General features: G+C 38.5%; 1 protein-coding gene across 1 annotated transcript in view; it reads left to right on the top strand.

The window, feature by feature from the left end:
* The window catches only part of LOC121317352 (synaptotagmin-14-like), a 61,071-nt gene that overhangs the window by 28,595 nt on the left and 10,712 nt on the right, over window positions 1-21,764 (top strand). The window contains exons 3-5 of the mRNA XM_041253191.1: window positions 6,031-6,243; window positions 19,195-19,466; window positions 20,154-20,603. Of these exons, the coding sequence (XP_041109125.1) occupies window positions 6,031-6,243; window positions 19,195-19,466; window positions 20,154-20,603 (935 nt within the window). The remainder of the gene's footprint in view (window positions 1-6,030; window positions 6,244-19,194; window positions 19,467-20,153; window positions 20,604-21,764) is intronic.

Genomic DNA, 21,764 nt, shown 5'->3' with positions numbered 1-21,764 from the left:
TCTAATATACTATGTGGCTGTTTTAATTTTTTCCAGTATGGATATTGTTTATTGCATTCTCCTAGGGTAGTGTAAAGTTTTTCTGCAATTGCACCTTACGTTTTTGGCAGTATTAGTGAATTTACTGCATACATGTTATGCAAACAGATTATTAGAATCGATGTGTTGTATAACAGTTTTATTTAAAGCTTATTAGTATGTTTTATTGTTCTGTAGAGCTGGCACCCAGTTGTTTTAAATAAGCTTTACCGATGGATGCTCGACCCTCTGGACGTGCGGACGCTGAACCCTCCGGATGTGCAGCTGGCTCCTCCCACTTTGGCACTTGAGACAGCAACAGCTCCTCCCTTTTTGGCACTAGACAGCAATGGCTGCTCCACTTTTGGCACTGGAGACAGCAACAGCAGTCCTCACACGCAGATTTTAGAGAAACCTCTAAAACCTCCAAAACCTCCAAACCTTGCAGCTTAGCACACATTTTCAACATGCTATATTTATCTGGAACAGTCAGTTTAATGTAATAGATAAACATTAACTTTACTGTAAAATTATACATCACTTATCACGGATAAGTATATTTATTAATTTTTTAAAATTTATTTATTTATTTAATGTAGCATGGACAGGGCTGTTCATGGCTTCATTGTATAATGGTAAAATGTCCTTCACCTCCACTAACAAGGTGGCAGCAGTAGTTTTAGTGTTTATTTGTATTACGATTAGCAGGTCACTCGTGATCTTTGCATCATCCCTTTGGTTCACAGCCGCAGCCAGCCTCCCGCAGTAACATTCAAAGCTGTGCTGGGCTATGCAGAATCTGCACAGATTTCTGTGGGTGTTGAGTGACGTCTACAGTGCATCTCTGAGATTCTGTGCAGCACTGTCCAGAACTGCGGAAATCTGCGCTATAAGAACATGACCAATATCTCAAACAAAACTAGCACAGACCCGTGACTGCAGCAGGATAGCCTACTTGTTATCAACGTGGTTTTTTTTAAACTAGTTGTAACAGTAATCCAATTTTCTTAGGTAAGTGAAGAAATCTTATTTATCCGGTTGAAAAAAATAAATGACTCATCTCTTAAATAATAACCTGTATGGGTACATGTTTGTGTTTTAAGCAAAAGACCGATCATCTAAACCTTCAGCTAAACAAAGTATTTATTTATTTATTTGTTTATTTGTTTAATTTTATAAGTTAATATTTTAACAAACTACAGCACCATGTCATTTTGAGCAAATAATAAATCTTAATACTGTTGTAGTATAACATTGAGAGTGTAGGTCTTAATTTTTTTTTAAATTAATTAATTAATTATTTTTAATTTATTATTATTATGATTGTGTTTATAAAAAAAGAAACGTACCACGTTATTTGACATAGTAAAATACTAAATACCAAATGTTTAAATCATTCCATGAAAGGAAGTGTGTTTTGTTGGTTTTATTTTTGTGAATTACGGTAATTTAAGTGATTTACATTCGTCATTTTTCATGTGAGGCTGTACTTGATAACTTGCATGATGTACAGTATACTGTGATATTAAGGTTATCATGGTATTTTTTTAACGGTTATCATACCATGCAAATTTCATACCGTCCCATCCCTATTCAGAGACAGAAGCTGCAGTCTAAAGCGCAAAGTGCACATTTGTTAAACACAACCAGGAACAAATAAACAGGCACAATGGCCAAAATAAAGGTTTTCAACAAAACAATACAATAAGCAAATGTAGGCTGGGCAGTGTACACACAGTTCCAAACTCACCTACACACCAACCCCCACAAGTAGAATTTCCCCTACAGCCACATTCTCACATGCATTATGGCAGGGAGGATTTTAACCCCCTCCCTGCCAACCCTATATTCCCAAAACGCACATATAATTTACATTTAGGGCTTTTAGCCTAACACAGTCTGTTATTACAGCCGTAGTAGTCCATTGTTCAACTAGTCAATTATGGGTGGTAAAGGTTCTAGAACTACTGTACTGTATGTATGAGAACATTTTGATGCTTTTGAGCAATTCCATGTCATTATCACAAACATGCTCAACATTCTTCCTGAGTTCCAGTTAGAAGCCTTAGTTCACAGTCACCTTTAGTGAAAACCTAGGAGCTACATCAGTTGGAGCACTCACAAGTACTTGCACATTATATCAGTATGTTTAAGTCTTCTTACCTGTCCTCAGTTATTCTCCTTATTACTAAATGTGCATCAGTATATAGTTGACAATTATTGTTGAAGACATTGAAAAATACTTCTAGTCAAAACGTTTGTCATTAAATTTTAGTTTATTTTAGTATTTCTAAATTCAGCACTATTGAGTGTTGAATAGTTATGGATGGTAATATATACATAACTGAAATAAAGCCCTCTACCCCTCTTTGATTCATTACATTACGGCTGTCATATAGTGTGGTGGTTGTGCAAATTTTATGTACTGTACTGGAACACTACAGTTCCTTGTAAATGAATTGTAGCTGTAATAGGGTTGTAACTTACCAAGCTGTGCTTAGGGACACATTTCAAAACTCCTAATCCTCCACCCTTTAAAATGTTTTAAGTTACTTTTATTGTAATTTTAACTTGCTGCATTGCACCACCATGTGGTCCAATGTTATACTTAGTTTCATTTTTTTTTTTTTTTCAGTGGTAGTCAAGTCGATGCACAATGCATGCTGGAGACGACAAGTTCAAAACTGTTGATGTAATGAGGGACAGCATATTTAAGATCTGGGGATCAAGAGTACAGTTTGGGGGTCCCAGTACGGGGGCTGGCTTTGCAAAACATTCAACTTGAAATGTTCACATCTGTAGATAATAAAAATTGATTGAAGGACTGCATATGCTATAAAGTAGTAGGCCCCTGGATATACATTTTAAATAACCCCTGTCTTGGCAATTTTTTTTAACAATCTAAATATCTAAATATACGTATTTTCTTTAAAGTATGAAATACAAGTGACGAACCAAAAAAATAATAATAGTCAGCATTTGAAAAGGGGGAGCATTCATTGATTGGGCAGATATTGCTAGTGCAAATATGGTGCAAGAAAGTGGATTGGTTAAAACCTTGGTTACCACTCCTTTAATCCTGCTGGTGTTTTTTTGTCTGGGGTGATTTTTTCGCCCCCCCTTAAAACAGTAAAGTTTATGGTGAACAATAAATACGTAGATATGTGAATGAATCAAATGAGTTTTTTTAATTCACTCTTTAATCATGATAAAAGAAAACCTTGAGATGATTTAAATCAATGCATTTTTTTTTTTTTTTTTAATTAAGTCTCATTGCACAGCCATATCGGAGCATCAATTTAAATTCTGGATAAATCTGAATGAGCAAGGCCTTCTGCCTTTGTCATGAGAGTGTGGGAGGCTGCTATGAATAATTTTTGTGCAAGACAGGTTTCCATTGTGTGGACTAACGGATCTTAGTCAGTCATGCTTGAGCACTTAATTACACAAGGCAGATGGAACGCTCTGTTGATTTTGCTACAGATCATTATTAGGATTTTAACTTTATTTCTAAGAATTTAGAATTGAGGATAAATCTGAAATGTTTATGTTTGCTGTAAGTTTATATTTTCATGAGTCTTGCTTAATTTAGCAGCTGTGATTGACTTAGAAATTGATTTGTTGCCAGTCATTTCAAACATTCCAGGGCTTGAAGGAATAATACGCTTCATTGCCAGATCTTGACAGGCAGTGTCAGGAAGAACACACTCATTCCTGGATTCCATTGGCAAACAAGGCTGTTTCCACCAGTTATACCTCAGGCAAAGTTGGCCAGATTATCAAGTTTGCACTCTGTCCTTAGCCAAGGTATGGAGTGACATACATGCAAAGCAGTAAAGAACAACATTGCCTATTCCTTGGGTCATGCCTTTGCCTTGTTTTCGGCGTGTTGTTAACTTTTCTTTCCTGTTTCTATGCCAGCAGCAGTGAGCTAGGAGGGATGACTGCACCACTCTCAGTTCAGTTGGTGTGTCTGAGAAAGGCTTAGCAGTCAAGTAAAAGCGACTGAATGAGGTAATAAAAAACACCTCTCAAGCACAATGGCGTTTTTCAAAAGTTTCCAGCAAAATCTGGCTCTGCCTACTGTCTCCTCCATCGTGGACACTTTCAGCAAAGCAGTGGATGACCTAGCTACTGCTGTGGGGGACGTTACATGCACAGTGAGAGATTCAGTCACAGAGCAAGTGACCACCATGATGCAGAACCTGCAGACTGAAGAGGAGGGAGATCCAAAAGGGGAGAAGAGCGACAAGGCTACAACGGACATCACCAAGGTAAACCAGGGGGTGGAGAAAGAGGCTGAGGGATCAATCAACTGCAAGGAAGGGGAACACCAACAGACAAATGCCACCAGCCGACAAAAGCCAGAACAGCAGTCATCTGTCACTTTGTCCAGGGACCCAGATGCCTACACCACTGATTACAGCACAGGGTCCACACGTTCCACTGAAATCTTGGAGAACAACTCCACTGATGTTATAAAAGAAGCAGGTGGGAAAAAAGAGGACTATCCGCCTTCAGAGAATTTGTGTAAAACAAAAAGTGAGACAGGCAATGGAACACACAAAAGCAGTCAAAATGACCCAGGTTTAGTCAAACAGGAGCCACAGAGCACTGATTCTGAAGCTGCCAAGGAAAGGTTGAAGGAGGCAGGTAGGAACGTGAAGGTGAAAGAGGAGAAGAAATCAAGTAAGGCGTTGACATCAGATACAAGTCAGCTGGTGTCTGCTGACTCCAAAGCAGGGAAGCACTGTAAGACTCCAGCAAGCGAGAGAGGGGACGCAGAGGGCAAGCCTCAGAACTGTAAAAGCTCATCCAAGGAAAATCGGAGAAAAGGGGACAAAAAAGAGAACAGTAAAAAGAAACTGAGTAAAGGTGAGATGCCCATGGTGAATTATCTTGGGTATTATCTGGCCCTCCTCTACTGTGTGACTACTGTGTGCTGATCTCATTGAAACTGATGCTTTTTCCGCTTTTTGCCTGCCTGCATACTTCTTCCAGTGTATACTTCTTCATTTTTTCTTCTTCTGCAGAGCAAATGCCATAGCTGTGGTGATCCTTGTGAAATGGCATTTTCCCAAAGTAGAGAGTTATTTTTTGACCTCACAAATAAATAGAATATGGTGACATGCTTATCATGCATAACATGCAGTGTGATTCCACTGTGGATTTGGAAACCTGCTCTTTCCAATAAGGCCGTGTGGTCTGACCTTCAGCCAGCACCATGTCAACTTTCCATTCATTAGTACCTGTTATCACCCCATTAGCAGTCAGCTATTGGATTGACAGGGCTGTGTAGATGGTATTAATGGATGTGTTTTCCTGTTTTCTTAGAAATGCTGAACAATACAGTAACACTGTTTTATGTAGCTTCTATTGAGTGTCACAGGGTGTATCACAAAATATATAAAAAGTGCTACAAACACATCAAGTCAGTCAGCAGTGCACTACTGTAGTAGCTAACTGGAAACACATATTGGTTAATGAGAGCATTGGCAGACAGTGGTGTCAACAAATCTGTTTTCTTACTTTACTTTTTGTGTTCTACAGTATTGACAGTATAATCAGTAGCCATGGTCTATGTCTTTTGCCAACTCTCTTTCTGCTTTAAAAAAGAAAATCAGAGACCAATTCCTGTAGCTTACTTTAGTAGGTACCAAAGATTAGACTCTTGAATATAATCTTCAGTAAATTCAGAGCTCACTATGTGAATACAAGCAGGTTCATGTTGATTTACAGTATGTTTAGATGCTTTACTTGCATTCATGTAAATTGAATGATCTGCTTTTTTTCTACCAATCTATCTGTAAAATAATACAAGATAAACAATACCTTAAACTATGAACTGTAAGTGTCAGGAAGGTCCACTGAAAAGTCTTTACCTTTGACAGTCTTGTGTACCCTGGCCTTCAGCTTGAATTTGAACTTTTGAACAGCGACAGGTACACACATAACAATATTGTCCCTTCTGGAAAGCACATTTACAGCATGTGGATCCTCTGTGTTTCACAGATAAAAACTGCCAGGATGGGGACCCGCGAGGCTCCTCTTCGGAGAGCGAGGATGATGTGGTTGGAAAGGGCCAGGAGGCGGTGTCCCGGTCCCAGGGAGAAAACGCCACAGACAGCCAGCACCAGAAGGGTTACGTGTGGGAGACCAGGCACAAATACAGCCCTCTGTCTGCAGAGTATGAGGGCTACAGCAGTGAGGCCTCAGCCGAGGATGGTAAGGCATCATAAGCCCTTTGTTTATGTATTTATGTTTTTATTTTAATTGTAAGTGTTGTACTTGTGAATTAACTACTCCTGAAAGGTCAGGCACACTGTTGGCAGACAATGAGAGCTTCTCTCTCACACAGGAATGCAAATAACACTCCCATTGCATAGCTAAATTTGTTTTCCCACCTATAGCTCAAGTGTTCACTGCATCTTGTGTTTCTTTATTTGGCACCTACTTTATTTCAAAAATGTGTTTTCCTTCACCCCTCTTTAAATCTTAACTCACATCAGTACTGATCTTGTGTTTTTTGTTGGTTCACAGCACCATCTAGTGCACTTCTTTGGAATAGCTCCAAGGCATATTAGCTGGTTGTATTGTGCATCACGTATTGGGGTCGGAGTAGGGATGTAGGGCTGCTTCCTCCAGATTACTGAGCTTTAGTTCATTCAAGTGGTCAGGAGAATGACTCTTAACCTTAACCTGCCAACGTGTCAACAGCAGTCCTCATAGTATCTTTGTGTTGAACATGCGCTGTGTTGGTTTGTACTAGTACTACACCTTGTGAAAGTACAATATATGTATTGCACCAGTAAATGCATTGTATGTCTATCTGTTTACTGGTGCACTAATTCTTCATGAATACTTACTTTTAAAATCCATTACCTCTTATTGACATTATTGATACGGATGCTCTTAGTCATACCTGTTTGGAATCCTTTGTAGAAGCTGTCATCTGGCAGGCTAGCAGAATGTATTCCGAGGGGAGTGAGACTTGTTTTCCCAAGGACACCTCAGATGAGACCTTCTCTGGTAGGGAAAGTATCTACACTGAATCTGACCAGGATTACAGCACTTGCTCACGGAAATACAGTGGGACAGAGAGTAGGACTTTGAGCAGGGAAGGAGCTGATTAGACAGTGCTGATGTCAGAGGGTGGAGAATGCTATTCCTGGCAGAATCGGTAACAGACACCATGGTGAACCTCAGAAATCATAATTTTTTCTTACTTTCTTTAATATATGTGTTTATATTAGACGATTAAATATGTTCCATAATAGTTTACTGGTCATTTTTCTGCATTTCCGTTTTTTTTTAGAAAATGGATCAGAGTTTTCCTTTAACCTTTTTTTTTGTTTGATGAAAGAAAATCTCAGTTCCGTTTGACGCCCTCTGAATGTTGTCTGTCAGTGTAGATTAAGTCTGCTTCCTTGCTGTCCTATACATTAAATCGTTATTGTTTTGTTTTGAGATTCAGCTTTTATTAGGGAATTCCCTAAATCCCTTGTTTAGAAAGATACAGGGTATTAATGCTTGTGAAGTTGATACACCTCGCAGGTGAACAGGATTTATTTACATATCAACACATTGGTAGCACACTGAGTACATAAAACACAGTGTACACTTTGGTGGGATCTATAATCTCTTAACTAATGTTCTCTGTTCAATAATAAACTAACTTCTTGTCCACGCTGTCGGTGGTTTTGCATTGCTTACTCACTCTTTGGTATTCAGTCCCGGTTTTCTCTCTCTCTCTCTCTCTCTCTCTCTCTCTCTCTCTCTCTCTCTCTCTCTCTCTCTCTCTCTCTCTCTCTCTCTCTCTCTCTCTCTCTCTCTCATACACATTACTGTAGTGTATTTAAATTTAGTATAGCAAATAAAGTTAATGCTTGCTGGTTTCAACGACAAGTTGACGAAATGAAACACTGAACAAGTTACTGAACAAACTGCACTGTCAGCAGTAATACACAGTAACTTAAATGTTGAAACTTACACAAATATACAAATCTGCACTCAAATGAAAATACATAAATACATAAATAAATAAATAAATAAAATAAAAAGATAGCGTACTTTTATTCACAAACTTCGCTTTTGTGTATAGGTACCTGAACTGAACAACAGATCCAGACGGTAAAGACCTCTTCTTCGGTTTCTGTTGCTTAAATGAAGCCTGATATTTTCTTTTGCAGACTAGAGTAAACCACAATAAGAACGAGTAGGGGTATCTAACCTGTACTGCATATTGAGCAGTACAAGCACCAGTGCCATATGGAAGTATCTCTAATAAGTATACAGTGTGCTGTATATACAAAATAAATCACGATAAACAAAATACAAAACTGGGGAATTTCCCCCCAAATTCTTTATTTTACTTAACTATTGCTGTTATCATAGCCAGATGACAATGGCTACTTTCAAGATGATAATGCATCCATCCACCATGAGACATGACTGAATCCACTAACATCACTTGAGACACCGTCACAGTAATAAGTGGTGAAAAATTGTGGCCCAACCCAATATTAGGTACAGCTCCTAATAAAGTGGCCAGACAGTGTATCAACGTTCAATGTTATTCTTATACCACTAGGTGTCCATATAAGTCTGTTCTTTTCTCTTTCCATCCCAGAAGATACTTGATTGTACACATCAGTATCGCTTTAGTAGCCATTCTGCTTTATTACATTTATTTCTGTTTTATGATTTTAGCTATTGTACATTTTTTAGTTGGTCTTTCCACTCCAGCGATAATGTACAATTGGGTATATGTTTATTGCAGTCTTTTTAATTTACTCCTATTTTATTTATTTTTTGAAAGGAGAAAAAAAAACAAACATGTTAATGTTATAAAATTAAGAAACAAACAACTTGAGCGCTTAAGGAACATTGAATTACATTACGTAGTTGTTTGGTTAATTAACGACTGGAGTAAATGTAATATTTAAATGAAGCAAGACCATGGCTTGGGAGAGGTTTATAAATGATTAGAAGGGGCGATTCACAGCAATGTGCACTTTCAAATGACATAGTAACACATGTACACTGTATAATTGTGTACACAAGTGTATATATATCTATATATATATATATATATATATATATATATATATATATATATATATATATATATATATATATATATATATCTCTCATATCCCCTCCCAGGCAGTGTAAAAATCTGCATTTGTAGTGGGTGATGTTTCAGATAGATAGCGAGGCAGAATGGAGTCTGGTGGACAGACTGTAATTGACAGTCTTCAACCTTCCTACAATAGGTACCTTTTAGAAGTAATTGTCAGTGAAAATCTGGCAATGTCATTAATAAACCATACGGGCTGAGTTGCAAAGCACAGCCCCAACGCAGCTACTAAAAAGCTTGGTTTTGGCCCCATCCAGCTCTGTACAGTACATAGAAGACCACAACCAGCCCATGAAAAAGCCTTATCTATGTGCAGCAGTCATGCTTCCCAGCTACTTTGAATGTGTGCCTCAGGAGATTCATCTGCATGGCTGTCTGGAGCTGTTCTTCCATTGGAACACAAGCTGCGCTGGCTGAGTGTGTATCATGAGGAAAAAACATTCATGCAGCACCAGTTTAGAAACTCTGCTACATTCAAGCAGAACAACTTGCATGATCAAGCATTTACAGCCCATGTGTACTAACTGGAAGTAACAGTGACAAATTCACATTATCTTTATACATTAAAACAATAAGTCAAGTAGATAAACATTTTGGCTCATTCCTTCATTACTGTAGGTGTGTGCACATAAAGGATACTGCCTGACATATGCAGCTGGAAGAGTGTGTGTGACTCATGAGTCCAAATCTGAGGGAAAATATGCAAAAAACTGCAGACATTGTAAGTAGATATCTGCAGAATTTTCTACAGAGCATCTTATGAGTTTAGTATTTGTATTGGTAATGGCTTATAAAAATGTAAATCAAGTACACATAATCATATCAAACAGTTTCTGGGTTTAGTATTTCCAATTTAATATATCAAGCATTTTTGTCAGTAAAATCTTTAGAAACTGTCAAACAAAAACATCACATGAAACTTCTTATTGGGCCACATTTTCAAAGCCTTAACTCCAGTCTTTAATTAACTCCTACTTTTTGAAGGAGATAAAACATCTGTTAATTTAACCAAACAACAAAGTTAAATATTTCAGGTCTGTTTATGATAATTATGCTGACGGTGTAGCTGCAGAATATGATTGCAAATTCCGGAATTGATCAAAGGCTTCACCATTCCACTGTATTCATTGCTTTTGTGCATGGCATTTGACATCTACTCATGAGTGCACTGTTTTACAAAAGTGTGGCAAGGATGGCTTTGTGTGGCACGGGCGGTGACTACCGAGTCCAGGAAGCAGTACACAAACAAATGGAGGTATGGGGCTCAGTCTGTCATAGCAGTATATTAACACACACAAGAAAAGGGCTCACTGGCCAAAACAAAACAAACACTAATGGTATTTCACAGAAAACAAGTACCTTTGAATCTCACAAATTGGAAAGCATTTGCTCTCGCTCTCAGGCTACCGTCATCTTCCTAAGCTCCTTTATGAGCCCGGAGTGGGTCCTTTTATATTATGTGGCTGGAGTCGGGCTAGTTCTGACAGCTGCATAATGGAATTCATATTCAAGCGAATAGCTTTTAACTGCTTTTATCAATAGTCCACGGGCCAAGACCAGAAATCTTCAAGTTGGCTGCACCCCCTGTCAAGGTTTTTTGGTATCATTTTGTTCCTTAACATGTCTAGATTCCATTTTTGCCTGTTGCCAAGCTGAGTTTGTGTCCATTTGGCTTGGCAACAGTATATTCTGAATTTACTTCTGATATCTGAAAATGCGCATTTCTTTTTTTTTTATTAACTTTCTGAGATGGGTTCAGTTTTAACAAGCTACAAAATTTGAACTTCAAGATCAGTTTACTTAAACAAGGGTTATTTATCATGTTTATAAACATAATGATACTACTTATCCTGATTTTAGGTTTTTATGCTGTATAAATTGCATTTATGGTCAAATACTGTAGTTGGTTGGTAAGTAAAGACGGTAAAAGCAGGATGCTGAAGTCAAGCTCTGGCTTTAAATAAAAAATGTGTACTTATATTAATAAAGCTGTTAATAATGATACATTAATTTAAACAGTCTGGTCCTTTAAGGCAGTGTCAAGATCAAAATAAATAAAGGAGTCGCAATCTATGAAACGGTTGTTGTCCTCCAGTTCCAAACCAACACTGAATAGTGAATCTTCTTTTTATACAAGTGTGCGTGCAGGACTGCTCTCCAATTACCTTAGATGAATTGGAAACAATAGTTAAGCAGATGAGAACCACTGTCTGTTCCCTTGACCCAATTCCTACTACACTCTTCAAAGATTTTTGTTAATACTGTTAGCAACCACATTTTAAAAATTGTATATAGCTCACTTTCGTCAGGCACAGTTCCACTGGCACTTAAGGTAGCTGTGGTAAAACCAGTACTTAAAAAACATAACCTGGATCCTTACTAACTATACATAGCAGAAAAAAAGAACAAACCACAATACATTTGTATAGCATGTCACATATACAACTGTCAAGTCAGACAATTTAAATAACAGTATAGATATAATACAAAACCAGGAATTTTAAAGTTACATTAAAACCAACTAAGATAACAAAGCCATTTTATAAAGTTTTGACTGTAACAGTGCCAGCTTCCCTGACAAACGAAGGCAGAGCATTCCATAATTTAGCAGCGTAAATTTAGCAAGAAAAAGCCCTACCTCCTGCGTTGCTTTTGTTGACCCTAAGAATAACCAGTAGCCCCACATCCTGCGATCTCAAAATGCGGTTTGGAAGCTATAGGGTCAGTAACACCTGCAAATAACTAGGTGCTAATGCATTCAGGGCCTTGTAAGTTAACAGCAAAATTCTATACTGCACAGAGAGCCAGTGTAAAGAGGCCAAAACAGGAGTAATATGTTCACTTTTCCTGGTTTTAGTCAGAATTCTAGTGGCGGTATTCTGAACAAGCTGCAAGCAGGTTACCACACGTTTTGGAACACCAGAAAAAAGTGCATTACAATACTCAATTCTAGATGAAACAAACGCATGCATTAGTCTCTGTGCATCTTTTTGATGTGTGATTACAATATTATACTTTCTAATATGGAAAAACACACTCAGAGCAGTTTAATGATACTACGCAGCAAGTATTGGGACAGCCATCCAGTGTGTATCGAGCACTGTAGCTTATGTTTAAGTGCAACTTAAAATGAAATGACATTATCAATTTTATTCAAGAGAGCTGCCAGGAAAGTAACATACCTCTGGGCTTTGCAGTTCTTACCTATGCTTAAGCATGCGCTCATTGTGCTTTGTTACAATTTGTTATGCATTTACTTTGGTAAACTTTTAAAAGGGTTGATGAATGGTAACATATTCATCCAGAGCATGTAACACCTTACAGATGTGCTGCCATATCTTATCTTGCATTCCTGACAGCACACGTTGGCCCAGCACCTGATTGTCATTGTCATTGCTTTGCAGCAATCTGTCTTTCTTTTCCAATTGTAAACTATGGAGGTCGTTGTCACACAGGTAAACTGAATGGCATGCATAGATTTTGGTGGAACATTTGACTGTTTGGCTTCCAATCTTGTTTCCGACATTCTTACAGTAGGAGTAGAACCAAAGAGTGTTAATAGGAATAATAATAATAGGAATCATTTTTTCTCCCTGTTTTACTAGAAACATTCTTCAAAACACAATATTATTGTGACATGAAAAAAAGAATAGATACAGCATTTTGTATTCAGAAGAAATGATAACCTGTAACATACAGTGTGGCATGTGGTGCTTCACACATCTTTAATGTGAACAGCGGTAGCACAAGAAAAGTGCGTCCTATATCTATATCTATATCAGAGACCAGAAATTCCTGTGCAAAAGTATTTAAACGGATAATGGATTGAAGATGTTCTGGGGAATCTTTTACAAGGATTGACTGTAGTGACTTGAACTAAACAACCAGATGACAGGGAAAGGGAATACATAAGGCAGCAGCATATCTAAATCCTGCAGTTGCCCTTTAAAGTGGTTTAGCTAACAAATATAATCATTTCCCATATCCTACCTTCCATTCGCTGTATGGGTTTCAAATGTGCAGTTTTAAAACACATGTTATAGTAATTATTATTATTATTATTATTATTATTATTATTATTGTTATTGTTATTATTATATATAATATTAAAAAGGTATCGACCTGTTAGATTAATGTTACATTAAAGGAAGCTCTGTTTGCAAGCAACACTTTTAGACTGTCTTGGACTTCCTGGACCATTTTACATGGAGGGTGAAATTATCCTTGCCCGTGCAATGCCTCTTTCCTATCAATAACCATCTGCTTCCCCTGTTGACTGGCAAGCTTTCATCCAGCAACACGCTTTGACACTGCAGAGGTGAAATGACTTGGACGGACCTGTGTAGCAAATACAACTGTAGCAAATTGTGAGTTATTAAATTGTGAAAAGGGCCGAAATTTACAGTTGCCCATCCCTAGATGTCATTTCTAAAGCCACCTAAATCCAGCTTTTGGTAAGTTTGAGTCTTTTTTTAGAAGAAGCACCTGCGATTGATAAAGGGCTTTAGCTAATAAACCTGGTAAATCTAAACAAACAGCAATAGATAATTATACAAAACATGCATAATATGAATTGGACTGGTAAGAAAATGAAATATTCAGAAAATATAGATGGTAAGTCTAAGTGATGGTGAGCGTTGTATAAAGGGCAAAGAGGAGGAGACCGTATAGCCCGGTTAAGAGCAAGCACTAAATTAGTGTGTACAGGAAGTGTGGACCTTAGAACATAAGAACATAAGAACATAAGAAAGTTTACAAACGAGAGGAGGCCATTCGGCCCATCTTGCTCGTTTGGTTGTTAGTAGCTTATTGATCCCAAAATCTCATCAAGCAGCTTCTTGAAGGATCCCAGGGTGTCAGCTTCAACAACGTTACTGGGGAGTTGATTCCAGACCCTCACAATTCTCTGTGTAAAAAAGTGTCTCCTATTTTCTGTTCTGAATGCCCCTTTTTCTAAACTCCATTTGTGACCCCTGGTCCTTGTTTCTTTTTTCAGGCTGAAAAAGTCCCTTGGGTCGACACTGTCAATACCTTTTAGAATTTTGAATGCTTGAATTAGGTCGCCACATAGTCTTCTTTGTTCAAGACTGAACAGATTCAATTCTTTTAGCCTGTCTGCATATGACATGCCTTTTAAGCCCGGAATAATTCTGGTCGCTCTTCTTTGCACTCTTTCTAGAGCAGCAATATCTTTTTTATAGCGAGGTGACCAGAACTGCACACAATATTCAAGATGAGGTCTTACTAGTGCATTGTACAGTTTTAACATTACTTCCCTTGATTTAAATTCAACACTTTTCACAATGTATCCGAGCATCTTGTTAGCCTTTTTTATAGCTTCCCCACATTGCCTAGATGAAGACATTTCTGAGTCAACAAAAACTCCTAGGTCTTTTTCATAGATTCCTTCTCCAATTTCAATATCTCCCATATGATATTTATAATGTACATTTTTATTTCCTGCGTGCAGTACCTTACACTTTTCTCTATTAAATGTCATTTGCCATGTGTCTGCCCAGTTCTGAATCTTGTCTAGATCATTTTGAATGACCTTTGCTGCTGCAACAGTGTTTGCCACTCCTCCTACTTTTGTGTCGTCTGCAAATTTAACAAGTTTGCTTACTATACCAGAATCTAAATCATTAATGTAGATTAGGAATAGCAGAGGACCTAATACTGATCCCTGTGGTACACCGCTGGTTACCACACTCCATTCTGAGGTTTTTCCTCTAATCAGTACTTTCTGTTTTCTACATGTTAACCACTCCCTAATCCATGTACATGTGTTTCCTTGAATTCCAACTGCGTTCAGTTTGAGAATTAATCTTTTGTGCGGGACTTTGTCAAAAGCTTTCTGGAAATCTAAATAAACCATGTCATATGCTTTGCAATTATCCATTATCGATGTTGCATCCTCAAAAAAATCAAGCAAGTTAGTTAGGCACGATCTCCCTTTCCTAAAACCATGTTGACTGTCTCCCAGTACCCTGTTACCATATAGGTAATTTTGTAAATGTGAAGATGTTTACAAGTGGTATCAAACTAAAGATAGGTTTAAAAAAAAAGGTGACAGCATTTATTATTTAATTTACCAGTAGTTGTATTTACAACGGTTTGTATTTTTGCATTACCAGTGTGTGATAATTCCACTGCCCTATTTCTCAGAACTCTGAGTGAGTAAAGAGGTTTTCAACTCACAAACACACTCCCAGACACTGAAACAAGACAGCTCCATTTGGACTGACAATTCTCTCCTGTCGATCTCCCAAAGGAACTTTCAGAAATCATTCAGAAAGGGGGAAAAAAAAGATTTGTTTTTATTTTTAAACACGCCAAATGTTTTAGCATGCCTTGTGCAATTGCATTGGAGCAGTATAACTTTCCATTTTGAATCTTGTCAATTATAATCATTTAAAAAAATAAAAAAAGGAATTAACAGTGCTTAGCTTTAGCATCCAGAAAAAAAAAAAATTCTGCTACAGATAGTGTGTACCCAGAATACACCTTATACATCGGTTTCTATCCACAAGCTCCTCTGTACTGGTAGGAGCTACCACAGTGCACCATGTGGTTCAGATCATTCGTCTGCCTTTTTCAATACAAATGTGTCAATTACATTTTGTGAAAAATCTCCTAGAGAACCACCAGGTGGCAAATTTCAAGTTGAAACCTAAAAAAAATTAAACAAAGTTGTTTCTAATTATGTAGCACTGTACCAATTTTCAAATCACAGTGGTGGGGACTACACAAATCTTCAATCCGAAGGGGAAAAAAAAAGATTTGCAATGTCATTGCTGATGACAACTGTTTTAGGCTAAATGTACCAGGTGTAAACTTTTTGTTTGTCAGGTAGTCAGTGATGTATTTGCACAACTTACAAATCACAATATACATGACTGGAGATTTGGACCTGCATTTTAAGAACTACAATCTTAAAAGGGACATTTCATGACAAATCATTGAAAAATACTCCCTGATGATTTTGAAACATAACTACTCTATTATTATTATTATTATTATTATTATTATTAAATGTGTGCATCCAGTGGAGATCACTAGCATTGCAAGGATTACATGTCTGGAAATTATTCTCATTGACAGTGTTGATTCTAAACCAGTCTCAACAGATGACATAAATCTCAAAAGAGGAATTTATTCTGCTGAAAAAGAACTTTGAAATGTTGGTAGAAAGCAAGGAGAGTAGTACGCTGACCTTCAATTTAAGAGGTATTGAAACCTGTATTTATTCATAACCCAGGTAACCCAGGGCCCAGACAAAGGACTAAATTCCATTAAACATATCATAACACTTATGAAACTGAAACACTAGTCTTAAGTATTTTCTTGTTATATGGCTGGTATCACTGATTAGTGATAATAGACTTTTTCCAGCTGTTTTTCTGGTGGAAGTCCTAAATTCACTTTAACCAAGTGGAACTCATACAGCAGCAGAAAAAAAAGAAGTATCTTTTAAACCCCATCAGAGCTATTACTCAGGCTTTGTAAATTATACCAAAGAAGTGCAATGTGGTAGGATAGTACAGAGTTCTTGGCATGGTGTAGTTCGAAGCTGTGGGAATTGAGTAAGGAGATTGCTGGCTGCAGTTTGTTCTTATGCTCAGTGGTATCTAGACTAGAGTCATAAGTCATGAATCAAAAGGTATAGAGAATCACCTATTTTGGTACAGATCTGTTCATACACAGTAGCCTCAAAATCAAAGAAATGTATGAAAAGAAAAGAAATACTGAAAACCTCCATGTACAGCCATTGACGTCGATCTCTACTGTAAGGTGGGGGGACGAAACATGGCAATTTAGGAAAATAAGGCATGACAAATTATTCTAAACACAGATGGCGAGTATTGAAACAGCATTGATAAGAAATGCTCTTAATGTACCTAATGTTAATCCCTGTAATTCCCCTCCCCCCCCCCCCCCACACACACGCTTGTTTGTTGCCTAAACGACAACTATATATTACTTTATAATGCTTTTGCACTGAAAAAGCACAATGCTGTACTCCCTTAATTGAGTCCTCACAGTGTAACCAGGGATAATGCGAGAAACCAGTCGGCTTGAAAACACTGTTTACTGCCAAAAATCGTAAATGTTGCAGGCTGTTTTTGATTTTGCAGTAAAACGATGCTTAAATTCACTTTGCTACCAATGTCTTCATTACTTCTACAGCAGCGGGTTTCTAAGAAGTAGTCAATATAGCCGACCGTGTATTAAAATAAATACAACTACTCTGTCTCTTACACAGTTCTTTATTAAACAGTTTATCACCACTCTCTATGCATAGGTTTCATAGTTTCAAACAAGTTGAAAACAAGTTGTATATCAGGTTGAATTTACACTAGTCTCAGCGATTATATTCGCAGAACGATAAGCAACATTCATCAAAACATTATTCTCTCAATTTTGTTTTCACTTTGCATTTTTTCACCTGACCCCTTAATTAAACATATTCATGTAAAAGTGTTTTTGGTAAATAACAGAAGCTGCAATAAGTTTCCCAAAATCATTTATGTGTAAGATTAGCCTTTATATTTTATATATAAAAAAAATCCTACCCCACTAACTTCTGTCAGTTTTTCACTGCTACCATCGAGTTGTTGTACTCTATTGCTGTGTTTGTTTGTTTGTTTGTTTTGCAGGTAGCTTCCTAAAACAAATTCGAATTTCCATTTCTAAATCAAAAATATTGTATGCATCAACTTCATCAATGACACGTGTGCAAGCAATGAGGTGTGTCAGGTTCACAGGCTGGACTAGTTCATTGTGTAAAATAAGGAAGGGTGGATAATCTGGTGCGTTCCAGTCCCAACAAAACAAGTTAACAATTCTGAATCATAAAACCATTTAAAAATACTTCTAAGGGGTCGTAACAGTGTGTATGTGTGTGTGTGTGTGTGTGGGGGGGGGGCGGTCTGGGAATCGAATGCATGTACTGCCTCCCCCCCACTACGAAGAATGGGTGAGACTTGACTCCCTCACCCCACAGGATCTGCACCTATGAGTACAGCACTGGGAGCCACATAAAGTAGTGTTATGTGCCTCTACCGCAGACACGTGCCAGTTTATTAAACCTGTGCTTTTCTTCCTGTCACAGATGGCTTGAGTGGTGCTTGTGGGTGGTGACATCAGGTTCAGAAAGCAGAAAGCCGTATCTTTATTAAATAACAAAATAAACAGTTTAAACAAAAACACACAAGAAACAAAAGGGCACACGGGCCAAAGTAAAACAAACACAAAATTGTAATTATAATGTTCGCTGGTTGGTAGCATTTATTCTTAATCTTTTTAACTCTCCTCACAACTCTCTCCCTGTCTGAGCCCGGAGTGGGTCTTTTATACTGTGGCTGGAGCCTTAATGACCCATAATACAATTACCTTATTAAGGCTTCAGCCACATTCCCACGGGCTTTATCGGAATGGGGACTTAACCCCATCCATGCCAGCTAACCTTTATGAGACCGGCATTTCACTGGTCACTATAATAATAATGAATATACAATATACACAATCATAACAATCATAATAATAACAATAATAACAATACAGAAACATACACGCAAGGGGTGAGCACCGCGTCACACTACCCAGTTTAGAATGTTCAGTTATGTTACCTCACCAGAACAACTCCACTCACAATAGGTCAGGAAAACTGAAGGTTAGTTGGCTGTCCTCCAATTCCACCTCACCTCTGTACTCAGGGACTTGACAGCTACTGGTCCCTGGAAAACTAGTCCTGCAGATGTCTGCATAGGCAGTAGCCTGTAGCCTAATGATTTTGCTTCCCTAACCCACAAGAGGGCCAGAGCCAGTACAATGTTCCTTGTGGAAGTTCCAGAGAAGCTCAGCAGTGATTCATTTAAAACTCGTATGTCTCCTTTTTTTGTGTGTTTTATGCTTGTAAGTGTGCACCCCTGAACACCGTGAAGCCACGCTCAACATATGGAGAGGTCAAGGGAGTGTACTTTCATTATCATGTGTACGAGAAGAGTTATAAACCAGAATGATTGATCTCTCGGCAGCGAACTGTATTCAGAGAATAAGGCGCACGCCCCCTCTGGACGAGCTTCAACCACCCCCCTACCAGGACGACGATGGCTCCCCACACCTGTCCTGCACCCCCTCTGACCTTGGGGATGGCAAGTGCAATCTGTCCCCCTGCAGCGACAGCCCCCAGCACTCCTACAACAAGTGTCTCAGCAAGGGCAGCGCCGGCCACGAGACAGAGAGCTACCTCAACAAGGGCTACGAGGAAGACGTCCCCAGCGACAGTACCGCCGTCCTCAGCCCTGAGGTAAGAGACAGGGGACCTCCTCAGGGACAGCATTCCAGTCATGGGTATGGGCATCGGTGACAATACAGCCAACAAGACACCTGAGTAACATCCAAACTTTTCTATGATCAACTCAGAACTGAAGGGCAAGGGCCGTGGCAAAGTTAGAGAAAGGTATTTCATTAGTGGACATCATTGTCTTTAATGAATATTAATTCAGTCACAGCACAAAAGTAACAAAAAACTTGGGTGCATATTTATAAACTTGTTTCCGCCCCTCTGAAACTGTGCCGAAGCCACCAGGTAGGACAGATGAACCAATCGAAAAGCTGAACTTTGGGAGAGGAGTCAGGAACCAATTAAATGTTTCTGATTGAACAGGTTAACTTGAAAGCACCAATGTGAATTCTGAAGGCATTTTGATGGAAAGACCAGATGCTTAACTGATGGGAAATGAAAATAACTGGTCAAAATGGATGTATGACCAGGGATATTTTCATAAAAATATGAATACAATGTTGAAAAAGAAATTACAGAAATATGTACAACTAGGCAGAAAGCTAAGGAAAGTAATGCATTGTGTTTTAAACCCTACAGCCTTTTCAGTAACACGCTAGTGCAGTTAATATTTACATTTTCTTAGGTATGAGTTCCACTCCATTTCGAGTTAAGTCTGCATGTAATTCTTGCATTGAACCTTTCTTTCAGGATATGTCTGCACTTGGCTCTGCTGCTCAACTCCCAAAAGCCTATGAACTGGAGCCAGTGGCTAAGTGCGGCATTCTGGATGTGGTGTTCGATTACGACTCGGGGGAGCAAAGGCTCATGGTAACGGTGACAGCAGTGACCGACATCCCTGTACTCAACCGGATAGGCAACACCTCCTGGCAGGTGCACCTGGTACTGCTGCCCACCAAAAAGCAGCGAGCGAAGACAGGCATTCAACGAGGACCCTGCCCCGTTTTCACCGAGACCTTCAAGTTCAACCGCATCGAGTCCGAGATGATTGGCAACTACTCTGTGCGCTTCCGGCTGTACAGCATCCGCCGCATGAAGAAGGAGAAGGTGCTGGGAGAGAAGATCTTCTACCTCACCAAGCTCAACCTGCAGGGGAAGATGTCGGTCCCTGTCACCCTGGAGCCTTGCTGTAATCTCACTGTAAGTAGAAAGAATGGCACCAGCATTTCTTTTTCTTTCAGTGGATTTTGGATTGCTGATTGAATTTAGTTTATTTGTTTGTTTGTTTGTTTATTTAAAAAAAAAAAAAAAAAACCCAAACTGATGTACTTAAATTCTTGTACCTGTTCAAATCTAAGCTCAGACTGGGACTAGTATTTAATATGCCAGCAGGAGCAATGCCACTTCAGTTAGAAGAGCATATTGCTGGGAATCAAGAAATCCATATGGGGACCTTGCATGGGTGATGCTGTGATCAGCTGTTTACAGCATCCTGGCAGGAATGGATGCTGTAATTGACACAAATGGAAATACCACTGAAAGTCACCTAGATTGAAGCCCCTGAATGGTGGAAAGCCATTGCTTTTATGGGCCACACTAGAGTTTTCAATGTACACATTTTAGTGCTCAATGACAACCCTCTTCGCTGTCATGGCTGTTCAGTCCCCCGGGTGACTTTAAAACCGATTTCTAGGATATAATGCGGGTGCAGGCTGATGTTCTAGGTTCTGCTGGAAATTAACAATAGATCCCAGCAGAACATAACTGTATATGAATAACAACTATTGAAATTTAAATAGAATTATTATTTTAATGTGCTTCTTAAAATTTTTATCTTTGCCACGTCTCTCTTTAGACCTCCTTCAACATAAAAGAAAAATCCACTTTCATCTGGGCAGCTTCATCAGGAAAAAAACCTACATGAAAACAATAATTAATTCTGTTTATTCAAAACTGTTGAATGCCTATTCATTTGAATGGAAAAAATCCCTGCAATGTTCAGCCTTCTCCCTAGATCTATTTTAGTTGTCTGATTCATTAAACCTGCGTCACTGGTCAAAAACATTTCACCTAAAAAATCTCACTCAGTCATGTTTCTCGTTAGTGTAGGAGGACAACACAAAAAATGTTTGGCTAAAATGTTTATTAAGAACAGCTGCAAGTCTCAAAACAGACGAATCAGATTGCAGCCTTTTTGTAAAGTTGAAGACTTAAATGTCCCATCTCATTGTGGTGGCCTCCTGCTGATCCCCACAATGATTTCCAAGAGAGTATTCTTACCAAGTTCCTGTTATTCTGTCTCAGGCATCCTTACATTTTTGGCAAGTGAAAACAATAATTTGAAAGGACCCATTGGGTTAC

Source organism: Polyodon spathula, chromosome 6, assembly GCF_017654505.1.
Source record: "Polyodon spathula isolate WHYD16114869_AA chromosome 6, ASM1765450v1, whole genome shotgun sequence".
Classification (NCBI taxonomy): Eukaryota; Metazoa; Chordata; class Actinopteri; order Acipenseriformes; family Polyodontidae; genus Polyodon; species Polyodon spathula.
Note: the sequence above shows the minus strand (reverse complement) of the source record. Positions and strands in the feature narration are given on the sequence as shown.